The sequence below is a fragment of the Dryobates pubescens genome, chromosome 9 (assembly GCF_014839835.1).
Source record: "Dryobates pubescens isolate bDryPub1 chromosome 9, bDryPub1.pri, whole genome shotgun sequence".
NCBI lineage: Eukaryota > Metazoa > Chordata > Aves > Piciformes > Picidae > Dryobates > Dryobates pubescens.
In genome coordinates this window covers 36,748,424-36,764,888 of record NC_071620.1, presented here as the reverse complement: position 1 = coordinate 36,764,888, position 16,465 = coordinate 36,748,424, and the positions used below count along the sequence as shown (strand labels likewise).

At 42.7% G+C, this 16,465-nt stretch overlaps 1 protein-coding gene across 1 annotated transcript in view; it reads right to left on the bottom strand.

The window, feature by feature from the left end:
• Positions 1-16,465, bottom strand: part of LOC128897417 (uncharacterized) — a 98,196-nt gene that overhangs the window by 81,585 nt on the left and 146 nt on the right. Inside the window, exons 2-3 of the mRNA XM_054164027.1 lie at positions 13,613-13,679; positions 13,391-13,530 (exon numbers count right to left, since the gene is read on the bottom strand). Of these exons, the coding sequence (XP_054020002.1) occupies positions 13,391-13,530; positions 13,613-13,679 (207 nt within the window). The remainder of the gene's footprint in view (positions 1-13,390; positions 13,531-13,612; positions 13,680-16,465) is intronic.

Here is a 16,465-nt window from a genome sequence, read left to right as displayed (position 1 = left end):
TTTCCATGCTAATACACAGGAGAGAACCAAGGACACCAGCCTGCTGTACACTGCTTTGAAATTTCACTCCCAGAATTAATGCTATGCTAATAATCAGCCTGCATGGATGTGTTCACTACCTAGAAATAAGAGCCAATTTACCAACAAACTAGGGTAGGCTTTTTAATCACCCATGACTCCACAAGGTTGGTGGCAGCATGCTACAGTTACACCTCTGTGGCCACAACACAGTGGCTAGAAGCCACTGAGACGTTGGATGAAGCCATTCCTTGGCTCACCCACCCTTTGAACAGTTCTCCTAATATCTTCATATCTGGACTGCTCATTTATTAGAAATTGATTAAAAATAGCAAGGAAGTATATTTCCATCTAAAGTCAATGAAAAACCATTTGGTTTTCAGGAACAGCTATGGACCTTCTTTTAGGACCTCAGATTTTGATTGAATGTTAGGAAAAAGTTCTTTACTGTGAGGGTGGTGGATCACTGGACCAGGTTGCCCAGGGAGGTCCTGCCCAGGTCCACCAGGGAGGTGGAGGTGGTTGAGGCCCCTTCCCTGGAGATATTTAAGGTGAGGCTTGACGAGGTCTTGGGCAACCTGATCTAGTTGAGGCTGTCCCTGCTGACTGCAGGGAGTCAGACTAGATGACTTTTGGAGGTCCCTTCTGGCCCAGATGAGTCTATGATTCTACGATCTGGAAATTCAGTATTTATTTGGTATTAGCCTTGAGGAGAAAATACAGGAATTGTGGTCTTCAAAACTTGATATGGCTTTTAAGCCCTTTGTTTGTTGCATTATTGCTGAACAGGAAACAAGGAGAAGGTAAGAGGAATAACATAGGTGCTGCCACAGTGGAAATGTTGGTTCTTACAGCTACTGAGGACTGTCTTCATGGACTTAATGTGTATAGTTCATTTACAGACAGGCAAGTATTTCTCAAGATACACTGTGTGGGATAGTGAAACACATGATGAACTGGACTGAATGTGCATCTTTCACCCTCTGACATTTCATAGGTCAAACTCTATGTGATGTATGCCAGATAAAGCCAGAGAGGGGAAGGCAGATACTCACAGACAAGAGAATCTTTTCTTTTCTCAAAATTCCTGTCTCATCTAAGGCTGAACTGCATTTTTGTGGCATGAATATACACCCCAGTGTCTTTTAGAAGATGAGGATCAGGATTCAACATTCTCCAGTGGAAATTATTCTAACTTTGAAATATTATTACTTACCAAGCAACCAAAGATGCTAGAAGGGCCCTGTACTGTATTTCACTGAAATGCAAGGCAAATGCAGACAGTTACCCTACATAAAATGATACACATGATGGTTAAGGGCGGCATTGTTTCTTTTACACAAAGCAAGCTTCAAAGGGAACAGTAATTTTTGGATTAATAGACAAACAATGCAGAACAAATTACATCAGTAGTTAGTTAAAAGCTCTGCAAAATAGCTTGCTCTCTATTTCTGAATAATGGGATTGATGAAGGAATGGGATTTGATTTTTCTTTTCTTCCCATCTCCAGCTCTCTTCTGTTGTAATTGTTTAAACTGGAGGTTTAACAGTTAGAGAAGGGACCTCTGCACATTGTGAGAAAGACACAGCATCCAGTACAGCTGCAAGAAAAAATATCTGTACCAGGGGTTTCATCAATGTGAATCTCATAAAGCAAACTACCTGGCATGTCCACATTAGAATACATAGAATACATAGAATAAACCAGGTTGGAAGAGACCTTCAAGATCATCACGTCCAACCCATCAACCAATCCAACACCACCCAAACAACTAACCCATGGCACTAAGCACCCCATCAAGTCTTCTGAAAACCTCCAATGATGGCGACTCCACCACCTCCCCAGGCAGCCCATTCCAATGGGCAATCACTCTTTCTGTATAGAACTTTTTCCTAACATCTAGCCTGAACCTCCCCTGGCACAGCCTGAGACTGTGTCCTCTTGTTCTGGTGCTGGCTGCTTGGGAGAAGAGACCAACATCAGCCTGTCTACAACCTCCCTTCAGGTAGTTGTAGAGAGTAATAAGGTCACCCCTGAGTCTCCTCTTCTCCAGGCTAAGCAACCCCAGCTCCCTCAGCCTCTCCTCATAGGGCTTATGTTCCAAACCCCTCACCAACTTTGTTGCTCTTCTCTGGACTCGTTTCAGCAAGTCAACCTCCTTCCTAAACTGAGGGGCCCAGAACTGGACACAGTATTCGAGGTGCGGCCTAACCAGTGCAGTGTACAGGGGCAGAATGACCTCCCTGCTCCTGCTGGCCACACTGTTCCTGATGCAGGCCAGGATGCCATTGGCCCTCTTAGCTGCCTGGGCACACTGCAGGCTCATGTTCAGTCTACCGTCAATCAGCACCCCCAGGTCCCTTTCATCATCTGAAAAAAAAATCTGGGATAGACCTAGGTACCCACCCAAGAATCTTACAAGGACAAAGTACACCAGAGAGCAGCCTTGTCTGCTTGAAACTAGTGTTGGGTGATAAGTTGGACTCAATGATCTTGGAGGTCTTTTCCAATCTGGTCTATTCTATTCTAGTCTAGTCTAGTCTAGTCTAGTCTAACTAAGCTCAAGACAGTGGTTCACACCTTCATCACAACTGAACATGACAACTTGTCCTGGTTTTGAGCCACGAGCTGCCCAGGGCAAAAGGACAGAAAAGATATTTTACCCCTTCCCAGGGGTAAACTAAAAAAAAAAAAATGCTCCACACTGGGTTGGAAGTTTAAATGGAAATTCTGTTTACAAATCTATACAAAAGGCATTCAGGTGAAAGGAATACACCTGGGTCTACCAGGCCAAAACCTACCAGAAACCTCTGCCCCACTCAGCCTCAGTGGTCACAAGAACTGGCCCCCACCCCCTGCCCCAGACTCAGGCCTAAGGCAGGCTTCAACAGCCCCTGTGGTGTAGCTCAAATTTGCTGCCAGCCAAGGCTAAGAGAAAAGCTCTCCCCCACAAACCGTAAGATAAGAGCACACGCATCCCAGCTGGAGAGGAAAGCGAGCGGTTTTTGTCCCTATGCTCCCTTAAATAGTGGAAACACCAGAAAATGGAAGAGAATAACAGATTACAATATCCTGGGATTGACTGCCCACCTCCCTGGGCCTCTGGAGGACTTTTCTTTATGGTTATACCAATTAACTCTTGATTTTCCTTAACCTACAACACAACTGGAAATTCATTTGGTGGACTTCCTCTTAAATTAAAAGGCAGATGTAGACAGTATTTGGTTCAGAACTTTGTAACCAGACTCCCAAACCTGGCAAGCTGGGTTGGACTTATGGATCCAAGGCCAGACAAATAGCAGAGTCTCTCTATTCTTTCCTCTTCAGCTTTCCCATATCTGTCCTTCCTCAATTTCATACTGCTAGAGAGGGATATATTATATTCTACCTAAAGCAAGGACAAAATACCTGGAGTGAATCACCCACTAGGTGACTTAGGAGGAAAATTTTAACAGTCATCCACACTTTTATCATCACCTCCAAGATTAGAAACGAGAGTCACCCCTCCTTTTTTCCCAGGCTTAACTTTACTCCCCAATTTCTCTACCTCCTTCCCACCACTGGTGCAGGGTGACGAGGATTTGAGGTTGCAGTCAGTTCATCACATGTTGTCTCTGCCACTCCTCCCCCTTCAGGGAGAGGACTCTTCACACCCTTCCTGTTCTCCAGTGTGGTATTACTCCCATAGCAGAAAGTCCTCTACATACCTATCCAACCTGAGTTCTTCCCACAGGCTGCAGGTCTTCATGAACTACTCCAGTGTGGGCTTCCCATGGAGTCACAACCTCCTTCAGGCATGGGGTCCTCCATAGGCTGCAGACAGTTCTGCTCCACCATGGATCTCCAAGGGCTGCAGGATTCAGTCTGCTTCATCATGATTTTCACAGGAATTTTGGCCCCAGCACCTGGGGCACTTTCTCATCTCCTTCTTCACTGACTTTGGTGTCTTCAGAGTAGTTGTTCTCACATATTCTCACTCCTCTCTCTGGCTGCAATTGCTGCTGCACAGGTTTTTGTTTCTACATCTTAAACACGTTCTCACAGAGGCACTACCACCACCACCAATGGGTTTGGTCTTCACCAACAGTGAGTCCATCCTGGAGCCAAATGGCATTGGCTCTGTCAGACACAGAGAAACTTCTAGCAGCATCTCACAGAAGCTGTGTCTGCAGCCACCTGGCTACCAAAAGCTGGCCACGCAATCCCAACACACTATCACAGCTTCTTGTTCCCACCCTCTGTAAAGAGTCTCAGATTATACTGGAAACCTGTAAGGGCAGAGACTCTCTTAACTTATTTGTCGGTTTTGTCACACATCACTATACACTTAATAATAATTATGCCTCTGCAGAGGTATTTTATTCTGATAGATTCAGAACTATCCCACCAGGATCTCCAGCTACTTATTCATTTTGCTACAGGCTACAACAGAAAGAGTTAGAGAATTTACTGAAATAACAAAGTCATTTTACATACACATGGTCTATGCTTTTGTGCCACAGCAGTGACAGATAAAAAGCATCAATCTATCATATTTTTCTCTTCACGCTGTACTCAATGGGATCCAAAGTGTGGTACCCATTTTGCTACTAATGCACATGTATAACTCCCACTTATTTACTGTAGTGCCCTGAAGATGTGACAGTTAGCAATGTAATGCACTTATTATTTTTATTCATTCTATTTATTAGGGGTGACCGTGTATGTCACACTTACAGCTTTGCTTTTCTCCACTACTCATCAGTAATGTCATCTTTCCCAGCTCATGAAAACAAAATGTGTAATAAATGACAGACAACAATCACATCTCTCTCTCCCCAGTGCTCTACAGCCAGCTTGCCAAATCTTCTACCTTCCAATGAGTTTGAATAAACCAAAGAGCAAATCAGCTCTGTCAAAAAGTGTGTTTGTGCTGGGTGGGAATCAAGGCTGAATGGTGTAAAATGCCTGTGAGGGAGAAATGCTGGCAGAACTCCACTGGATGCATTTTGATTGCCTTCATGGCAAAGACTCCCAACAACTTTGGGAGCCCAGGCTGCTTGATAAGTGGAGACCAAACATTCCCAATATTTAAGAAGGAAAACTAGTGGTTTCTGTGAAAAAGCTGCATGCTAGCCATATTCTGTCAATATAACCCTCTTCCTCCTGACTACTGCTGAATTTGAACCACCTTCATTCACTTCCACAAGATAAGAATTATCTAAGGGGGAGGAGAGCAGGAAAAGCATTTTGTCAGGGAATTCTGAATATACTCTCCCAGAGAGGGATAGATTGAACTGTGAATTGCTCCAGTGTCAGAGAACATTTGCCTGCTGTTTCAGCTCCATTATGTATAGTCAGATGGCAACCACGTAAATCCCTTGCCAGGATCTGTAGAAAAATCTGGACTTTGCACTGAAGTTGCTCAACAACTTAGCTTACTACTCTTTAATGCTCAACAACATTAAAATCAGTAGAAATGTGTATATATATATATGTATATATATATACACACACACACAAACAAGCAATCTTCCTGGCATCTCCAGTGAGTGATCACTCACTGGTGACTCTTAACTCACACTCAGCTGGGTGATTTGTATCACCAATTTCTCCTCTATTGCTCCAGGCCAGCTCTCAGCTGGTGGAGTTCTGCAGGTCTGGAACCTGCAGGAGGAAGGGCAGCAGCTGCCAACTCTTTTCATCATCCTGATCATATAAATAAAGTCATTGTCAAGTATAACTGCACTGAAGACCATAGGTACTCACGACAGTAATTATTCCCCTTCACCATAACCACCTTAAATTCCAGCAAAAGCAAGAAGCATAGATATTGCAGGGCCTTGTAAAAGACAGTTGAGTACAGACTCACTCTTCCTGAGCATATATTTTCAATCCTTAAGATTTATCTTTTTCCAGTGGTTGATATAAATGTTGACACCATCCTTTTTTGTTGATTTCAAACAGTTTGGCTTCCCTCAGTCTTCATCTCTACATCTGAATCATCAGCAGTAGATACACCATATTTCTCATCCACCTTTCACTTGCACCATTCTACCCCAGTGCACTGGTGCAGGGAGACAATTCTTCAGTTGCACAAGACAGCAAAGAAATACAGTCATTCTAAATGCATAGAGTTCACTGGAATTTACCCATTTATGAATTATACTATTTAATAAAAGAAGCAACAGACAGCTTCAGAAAACTAACAGGTCATAGGAAAGACACTGCAGCTGAATTTAATGGTTTGTCCATAGGATAAGTTTCCAAAAAGTAAACTTCTACTGCATCACAAAACTAAGCCCAAAGAAAACACACCCTAGAAATATGTACTGGTCTTCTGTGAAAATTTGATCTGTGAAGACATGTGGGCACACACCAACAGAAACAACAATAAATACAGAAATTCATGCCCCATGTCCTGCTGTGACTTGTCTGTAGAACTGCCTTGGGTTTAGGGAGCAAGACAGTCTCTTTAATTCTTCTCAAAGGAATTAAAGAAAACTCTACACACAGGATTGGCTGGAAATACAGAATATTATTGGAAGTCCAAATAAAAGTGTTATTCATAAACTACATGCTATAGTGCTACACTGCAAAGCATATGAAATACACAAAAGTCATAGTCTGGGATTAATACAGAAGCCCATTAAGCAAAAACTTCCCCAGCCTCCACCAAAACCAGGCTAAAACTCAGGCCTCAAATGCACATCCCCTCCCACCCATCCATACTAACCTTCTCTGCACCATTACTGAACCTTTGTGTCACAGTTAAAATTCATCTCTCCAGCTTCAGGCCCCGGCCAAGGCTGCACAAGACCTCGCTCCCCTGCATTGCAAAGATAAGGGAGCAGCACTGGGAGGACAGATAGGAAGGGAAAGGAGAAGAGGCAGCTTGTGAGATATATATATATATATATAAGGCTATATGAAGGCATTCTGTGAATGAAATAACAATTTCCTGTGTCCACCTGCTGGGCTGGACTCTCCAGATCCTCTGGACCTCCTAAATATCTCAACTCTGTTTTTTTTAAAGGCACCCATCTCAACCTATGGCAAAAACAAAAGGTCCACAAAGAGTCCAGAACTGGGACTAATCTTCCTGACACTGTGCTCAAACAACCAAAGCTGAAGCCTTTTTAAGAATGACATGGAAGATTTGCAAGCATTCAAAGAGTGGGACTTCCAATTTCTCCCAGGAGTTTAAGCTTGTCCTGCCTCTAAATCTTCATCTTGAGAAATATTAACTAGACTCAACTTTAAATTTAAATAGAAACAATGAAACATGGTCTAGGTAGACCTTATCAATGGTTAACAATATCTATAGCTATGGAGTAAGAGGATGGGACCAGACTCTTTTCAATGATGCCCCGAAACAAGACAAGGGTCAATGAGCACAAACTAGAACACAGTAGGTTCCATTTGAGCATGAGGAAAGCTTATTTTCTGTGAGGACAACAGAGCAGTGGACCAGGCTGCCAAGAGAGGTTGTGGAATCTCCTTCTCTGGAGAAATTCAAAACTCGCCTAGGCAACATGCTCTGGGTGACCCTGCTTTAGCAGGGGAGTTTGGATCTCCAGAGGTCTCTTCCAACCTCTACCATTCTGTGGACTATCTAAAGTTACTAGGAAACTGTTTCTTGAAGTAACTTTTACAAGATTAGCACTTTTTAAGACAAGCAATAAAGAGCCAGTCTCCCTTTCACAAAGCAAGTTGAATGCCCACTCTTAATGGCAATATTTTATATGTAGTGGGTGGAACAGCTCCTACTAGGACAGCTATTAAAAAAGTGGTAGACTTTGACCTTTGACTTTAGGTCAATGTTACATGTTTAAATAAAAGGTTTCTTCTATGGGCAATTGCAGAATTCTTTTTGTGTTTTAATGAAATTTTTAGAAGAGCTCAAGGGAGAATCCAGGGAAACTTTTAAAGCAGGCAGCACCAATTCTGAGCAAATTTTAAACACTCAGACAGGGGCTTTCCTCCACCATAGAATTCATCACCCTCCTTACTCAGTGTAAATTCAATCTGTTCTGTTTGTGTGACATAAACAACAAGCAGTTTCACAGGAATGAGGCAAACCATATGTGGAGGTGTTTCAGAAAGCACAACAGGGAATACACTGAGCAAAGAAGCATCTGCATTTATTTCAGTGTCAAATCACATGTGTATTATAAAGTGAAAGTTTATTGGTTTTATTAAAAACCAAGTTGACTACACTGTGCTGTTTACCATTAACTCTTCTTGCTCCTCAGTGTCCTCACTGATTTGGAAAAAAATAAAAAGAAAAGAAAATCAGCAGGTAATATCATAAAGTCTAGAGGTACAGAGGAAGGGTTGTAATGGGGTCTTCAACTCTGTCCACACTACCCAGGCTGGCAGTGCTGCCAAGAGCCTATTTCTTCTCCACCTGCCCTTTGCAACCCATTTTGGACAGGGGCTGCATTTGCCCCTGATGGCTTCAAGTGAGAATCTAAGCCTGGCTCAAACCCCTGGATTCCAGAGGTGTGAGAACATAAATCTGGGTAGGATTTATTTCTTACTGATGCCTGAATACAGTGGGACACTGGCTGATCTCCTGTCTAAAGATGCTGTCTGATCCTGCACTTGCCAGCTTGCATCTGATCTACCACGATGCTACCAAAGCACACGGCTGCTGCATGGGGCAATAGGGATCTCCCCCCAAAATGCAGCACTCGATAATAAATTGTTTTTACAGAAGCTGCTGGAGTCAGGCTAACACATTTGGAGTTCAGAAGCAAATATTTCAAAGCAGCATTTAGCCTGGGTATGAGCTACAGGCACGTTGTTAAAAAGCTAATTGCACGGAGACAAAGGATGATCGTTACTTTTATGTGTAGTATTAACCCTTAAGAGCTGTGTTTGATGATCAGCTGTTACTGTTTGAAGCTGCTACTTCATTATTTGTGTTTAAACTCAAGCCTGAAGATTTGGAGGGATTTAAAAGATGGGTAGATGTGGTGCTGCAGGATGTGATTTAGTGATGACCTGACTTGAGGGTCTTGAAAGTCTCTTCCAACCCACATGATTCTATAATTCTAGATTTCTAGGACTCCTAGAGTCAAAGTGTTTATGGTTTTGTTTCTTTTTTATATTAAGACAGATAAAGGTTTTTTAAATCTGGGTTATTTTTCCTATCTCCTCTAAAACTATACCCAAAAAGCAGTCTTAGGGTGCTGAAACTATTTCTCAGATCCTATTTATTATGCACTTGCAGGAAATCTTGCTTGAGAGCAACAAGTATCATAGTATCAGTCAGGGTTGGAAGGGATCACAAGGATCATCTAGTTCCAACCCCCTGCCATGGGCAGGGACACCCCTCACTAGATCAGGCTGGCCAGAGCCTCATCCAGCCTGGTCTTAAACACCTCCAGGGATGGGGCCTCAACCACCTCCCTGGACAACCCATTCCAGGGCTTCACCACTCTTGTGGTGAAGAACTTCCTCATCCACAAGAAACACATCATTCCTCAAATATTGCTTGTTTCAGGGAAGAAAAGAACAGGGTTAGAAAGCTTCTGACATCAGGCTGCAAGGGTCAGAATTCCACCAGATGTTTTCTTTCCCAAGTTTATAGATTTCAGCTGTCTTATCATAAGAATGATAGAGAAGTAATTTTTAGCAGGGCCTGTTGAGATAGGACAAGGGAGTGGTAGTTTTAAAAAAAAGAGGGGAGATTTAGACTAGATCTAAGGAAGACTCTTTTTATACTGGCAGAGGTTGTCCAGAGAGATGGTAGATGTCCCATCCCTGTAAACATTCCAGATCAGGGTGGATGGGGCTCTGAGCAAACTGATTTAGTTGAAGATGTCCCTGTTGACTGCAGGGGAGTTTGGACTAGATGCCCTTTAAAGGTTCCTTCAAGCCCAAAATATTCGATGATTGGACTTGATGATCTCGAAGATGTTTTCCAACCTGGCTAATTCTATTCTATTCTATGACTATTATTATTTAGACAATAGCCACTAAAAACATTTGCATTCTACAACAAGTTGCAATGGCTTTCAGCTTCAGAAACATAGACTTCTGAGAGGAAGGAGGTTCAGAGAGCCTGCGGTGTGAGGCAAGGTCCTGGGTTCAGATCTTCAGGAAGGGCTGTGACTGCAGCTCTTCTTTTCAATACCATCCACCTTTCTGTAGCATGTGATTATGTTTGCCTGTTGTCTTAACCTCCTCTCTCTCATGTTTAAAACTTATCCATCTGACCACCAATTCACTGGGGTTAGAGAAGGGCAACAAGGCTGGGGAGAGGCCTCGAGCACAAGCCCTACGAGGAGAGGCTGAGGGAGCTTGGATTGTTTAGCCTGGAGAAGAGGAGGCTCAGGAGAGACCTTACTGCCATCCACAACTACACTACTGAAGGGAGGTTGTAGCCAGGTGGGGATTGGTCTCTTCTCCCAGGCAACCAGCACCAGAACAAAAGCACACAGTCTCAAGCTGCACCAGGGGAAGTTTAGGCTGGAGGTTATGAAGAAATTCTTCATAGAGAGAGTTGTTAGCCATTGGAATGTGCTGCCCAGGGAGGTGGTGGAATCACCATCCCTGGAGGTGTTCAAGAGGAGATTGAATGTGGTACTTGGTGCCACATGGTACACCATAAGGTGTTGGGTGACAGGTTGGACTTGATGATCTTTGAGGTCTTTTCCAACCCTATTGATTCTATGATTGTATGAAAAGCTTGCTGCTTTCATCAAGGTTATGTATGGGCATGATGGAAAAGTCTGCAAGATTGAAGCTGAAGTTTGTTGGCTTCTGCAGCCAGGATGATCTTTTTATTCCAAATGTGTATAATGCCCACTGTAAAGAGGTTTGACTATAGCCTACAGACATGAGACACCGCTGTCAAATGAATATGAATGGAAAAGGACAAGCATGCTATAGCAGTGGGAACAAAATACCACCACAATTATCAGAAAAATATTGGTGATGACAAAAGAATATATTGCCTGTATTTGCCAATCTCCCCTTTGGCAAGACCTACAAGAAAGGAGATGAGAGAGAGAAAAGAAGAGAGAAAAACATACATGGAAATGCAGGGAGAGGGAAATGGGGGAAGAGAGAGACAGAAAGTGGACACCTTTAACTTATCACAGTACAACACTAGCTCTTAATTAATACAGGGTATGTACAACTTTGAAGACTGTTGGTCATGCAGCATTTTATGATAAATACATTTTATGGGATTTTGTTTTTAAAGAGGATTTGCTAAAATAACCCAGCCTAATAAATGATTTACCAGCTACAATAAAAGATCAAGGAAATTGCTCAGATTTCATCTTGGAGCATCTAAAACTCTGAGGCTGATGGAGATCTAAGTCCTATTAAAATTTTTTGTAGTAGCTAATTATCTTACATTGGCCTTTTTAAAAGGTAGCAGTCTTAGCAGAAAGGAAGGTCTGGCAGCAGACAAGGAGGAGTTGATGCCCTTTGATGAGAAAGTAGGGGAGAAGGGAAAGAGAAGACACCAACAGAAATCAGTAACAACTGAAACACGCTGGTATGGTAACAAATGGGACTAACAAGTCATAAGGTGTCAGATACTCTTTCAATCATGCAGGAGACATGAATTAACACTAAGTATAAAAAAATAAAAGATATTATTAAGAAAATAAAAAATGTTATTGAGAAAATAAAAAATATTAAGGACACATGTTGTGCATGGCATGTGAAGTGTAATATCTACATTACTTGACCAAGAATGGAGTAATTTGTTTTCCTAGTTTTCTTCCTCTCTGATGAAGATGATGTTTTTCCCCAAGTGATACAGAAAGCCAGGAAATGCTCTCTAAATTCTGTTTTGATCTAATCTCAATGGATCTTCACATAATAAAGCAAACACTGGTCCTTATTTCAAACAGGATGACAGAGACAGTAAAAAGAATGGCATATTGAAATAATAAAATACTAGCCATAGCTGTCTTTACTGAAGGATGGGCAGCACAGTCATCATGAAGCATGTCTGGTAGCCTTTGTTTAATACCAGGAATAGAATAGAATAGAATAGAATAGAATAGAATAGAATAGAATAGAATAGAATAGAATAGAATAGACCAGGTTGGAAGAGACCTTTGAGGTCATCAAGTCCAACCTATCATCCAACACTATCTAATCAACTAAACCATGGCATGAAGTACCCCATCCAGTCTCTTCCTAAACACTTCCAGTGGTGGTGACTCCACCACCTCCCCGGGCAGCCCATTCTAATGGCCAATCACTCTTTCTGTGAAGAACTTCTTCCTAATGTCTAGCCTACAGTGTACATATCTGGCCCCAAGGCCATGCAGAGGGACCTTGACAGGCTGGAGAGGTGGGCCCATGCCAACCTCATGAGGTTCAACAAGACCAAGTGCAAGGTCCTGTATTTGGGTCGTGGCAATCCCAAGCACCGATACAGGCTGGGCAGTGAGTGGCTTGAGAGCAGCCCTGGAGAAAAGGACTTGAGGGTGCAGGTGAACGAGAAGCTCAACATGAGCCACCAGTGTGCACTTGTAGCCCAGAAAACCAATCACATCCTAGGCTGCATCAAGAGAAGCACAGCCAGCAGGTGGAGGGAATTGTTCAACCCTGACAATTCTGTATCCCTATCTGTGAAGGTGAAAGTGCACCCCTTTCCTGTTTTACAGTGATTCTGTGAAGAGGGAGTAACTGCTATTAGTAAAGTTCTGTTCTGAAGGAAAGTACAAGGAAATCAATAGTTCTGAATTCCAGGCAGGGTCTGCCTGTTGCAAATAAGACCAGGAGCCACAGTGACCAAAAAGTAGAACATAATATCCTGGATATTTGCACAAATAAACAGCATACAGAGTGGAAAACTAGTTTAGTGGGGAAACAACATATGATGCACACACAAAAGGGACCAAATGGCATTGCTCAGGTAATTTTCCACCTCTGTGTTGGATTTTGCAGGGTAATAACATTCTTCTCAATGTAGATCCCGCTATAATACAAGATTGCAACAAGATACTGTTGCAAACAAGGGCAGCTGCTGGGTGTTGTGCCGAGCACCTGATTCCCTAGCCAGTGAATCAAATCATAGAAACATAGAATTGTTAGGGTTGGAAGGGACCTCAAGGATCATCTAGTTCCAACTCCCCTGCCATGGCCAGGGACACCTCACACTAGATCAGGTTGCTTACAAACACATCCAGCCTGGCCTTAAAAACCACCAGGCATGAAGCTTCTACCACCTCCTTGGGCAACCTGTTCCAGTGTCTCACCACGCTCATGGGGAAGAAATTTTTCCTAACATCCAATCTGAATCTACCCATTTCTAGTCTGCTTTTTTCCCCATACTACAACTACACCAGCACCCTGAAATGAGGGCATGATAGCATACTTCTGAGTTGTGAAACTGATACTGAGATCACTTACCACACAGAAAAAGTGTATTTCTCTAACTCCTCCAAGCAGTACTTGCTCTCTGCAGATTCCTTCCCTTCTTCTAGGCTTGCTTTCTTCCCCAAACCTGATTTTTCTTGATAGCATTGATCAGGTGGGATATTCCAGTTGATCTTCAAGTGAAAAGCAAAACAAGTCAGTACAGTAAGGCAATTAGCTGGGCACAGCTAGCAAAGGAAGAGCCTCCAGTTTCACCCCAATAAGAACTTCTTGCTCTGGTTTAAGCTTACAGCTCTGTTTTACTCCTTGCTCCATAGCAAACCTAGAAAACAACAGTGGAAGGGCTAACTCAAAATGCTTTAGAAGAGATTATTTCACTTGGAAGGGAACTACAGCAATCCTCTAGTTCAACTGCCTTCCTCTACCTTTTTTTCTTGTGCTCCACGCCATGCTCTGCCAGAAGAAAAATTTAGACATCCACACAGTAAAATGTATGGAAGGAAATGGTCTGAGAAGGAAATTAACGTGGTTTGGCCTCTTTCTCTTCTTCTCCTTCTATTAACTGGGTTACCTCTCAGCTGGACCTATTCTGATCCAGGCCACCCTGCACTGATGCCAGCACAAGGAAGGAGAGGGACAGTATTGCATCTCTCAGTGCTGGTGCCAGGTTTTGCCAGTGTAAACTACTCCTTGAGCTACAAAGTACAGAATTCTAAGCCATGCTCGTTGTGGGAATAACATTTTTGTACACATGGGGCCCAATTCAGCACTGGCATTGTCTCTCCTTGGAATGACCACCAGGTTCCTTGCGTGCTTGGCATTCTCACTCCTGGATAGAGAGCCAAACAGCACTTCCTGCCAGAGCCACAATGAGGTCATAACTTACCAAGCAGACATCTGCAGGTGACTTTATGAAACAATCCATTAATATCTTCCTAAGCATAATACCAAACTCTGTGAATGGTTTGTTAACATCTAATGAATAAGTCCAGAGAGAAAAAAGGAATGGAAGTTAAAACCTGCCATGACTGGACTAGAAACAGTACTCCCTTTTTGTTCTTTGATTGAACCAGGCAGATGGAAAATATACATTTTAGAGATGACCACAAAGGGAAGTTTCAGTTTTTCATCTCTTGATGCCAATTTTATGGAGCAAGTGGTTGAAATTTTCTACCCTTGTCCTACTTTGGCCTCATGACAAGCCAATACTAGAAGCTAACCTAAATGAGTTAAGTTTCTTTTTTGACTTTTGAGTTTATGAGATCTGTAATGAACAAAACATCCAAGTTTACTCAGTAGATCTCACAAATCAGCTCAGAGTTTCCAAGGAACACTGTATGGATATTAGATGCAGTCAGGTCACTGTATACTTTGCCTATCACCAAAAGCATGAAGACCTTTGGGATTTTTTTAAAACTGAATAAGCCATTTTGCTCTAAGAGCCAAATTTGTGTTCTGAAGCTTATATTCTATCCACCTTAGCCACGTTTTGAATTTTAATTTAAGGCTCATGGACATAACAGACAGAGGTTTGTATCCATGCCTGCAAAATCCTAAATATGGTTATCAGGAAACATGACTTTGCCTGGAGAAGAGAAGGATCAGAGGTGACCTCATTGTCCTCTACAACTACCTGAAAGGTGGTTGTAGACAGGAACGGGTTGGTCTCTTCTCCCAGGCAACCAGCACCAGAACAAGGGGACACAGTCTCAAGCTGTGCCAGGGGAGGTTTAGACTCGAGGTGAGGAGAATTTCTTCACTGAGCGAGTCATTCGTCATTGGAATGTGCTGCCCAGGGAGGTGGTGGAGTCACGGTCCCTGGAGGTGTTCAAGGGGAGACTGGACGTGGCACTTGGTGCCATGGTCTAGTTGTGAGGTCTGTTTGGACAGGTTGGACTTGATGATCCTTGGGGTCTCTTCCAACCTTAGTTATACTGTGATACTGTGACACAACCCTTTCAACAGTCATTGGAAAAAACCTACCACAAGCAGTGGAATATAAGTTGTTCTCTGTAAACGTGAATACCAAAGGCAGAGTAGTAGTGGGTAGTGTGCTCTAAGCTGTTTTCACATACTAAAAGCAGGCAACTAGAGAGAGCAGTGAATTTCACCTCACCACATGACTTGTCCAGTTCAATTCCCTGGAAAAAGTCAAGGGTTTGGGGTGAGTAGTGTATAAGAAGTACCATGATTGCACTGACATGGTCTCCACAAAACTACTCCTGTGCAAAGTAGATCTAAATCCATTATTTAAGGCATAAATCCCAAGGGTGTTAAAAAAGTATTATGAGTGAGTTTCTCTGAGGCTGTCTGATCTTGTCTGAAGTATGAAAGCAGCAGCTCAGTCATCTGCACGAGGAAGGGATTATGGCCACAAAATTCATTTCACTTCTTTCAGAAGTCACTGACCAGTCCTTTATTGCCACCATTCAGTGTTCTGGATACATGCAACAACATGCATGCACATTTCAAGAAAAAACAAGTTAGCACTAATGCACATTCAGAAAATACTCAGCAGGAGACTGTCGTCAACTCCATAGCACAGATTAATTGGGAGGTGAACTGGCAAGGCACTAACAACTTTGTGTTTGTTAATGCGGAATAACATCATGGTGTGGGCTGGAAGGGATAATGCAGTCCAAGCCTCTTGCAGGGTCACCCAGAGCAGGTTGCCCAGGATCACATAGAATCATAGAATCAAGGTTGGAAAAGACATCCAGGAAGGTTTTGGGAGGGACACACCACAGCCTCTCTAGGCAGCCTGTCTCCTGTTGGGTTTTGTTACACTCACAAGGAAGTTTTTCCTTATACATCCTATATTCCCCCAAAAGCTGAGCTCTTTGTTTGCTGTCTTCCCTCATGCACACCACAAAAGAAAAAAAGAAAAAAAGAGGAGATCTGAGAGAATAATCCACTAAATGTACTTCTGTCTTCTGCCTTAAGTCAGTTCTTTACATCAGCTTGTAATTGCTTCCAATTGGGTACAATTATTTTAGAATCTGATTTCAGTTCCAGAGACACAAGCAGGCCCAAATGACATAATTCAGACCAAACATCTTAAGTCTCGAGCATGCTAAAACAAGGATCTCTCTGAACGTTAGGGTTCAC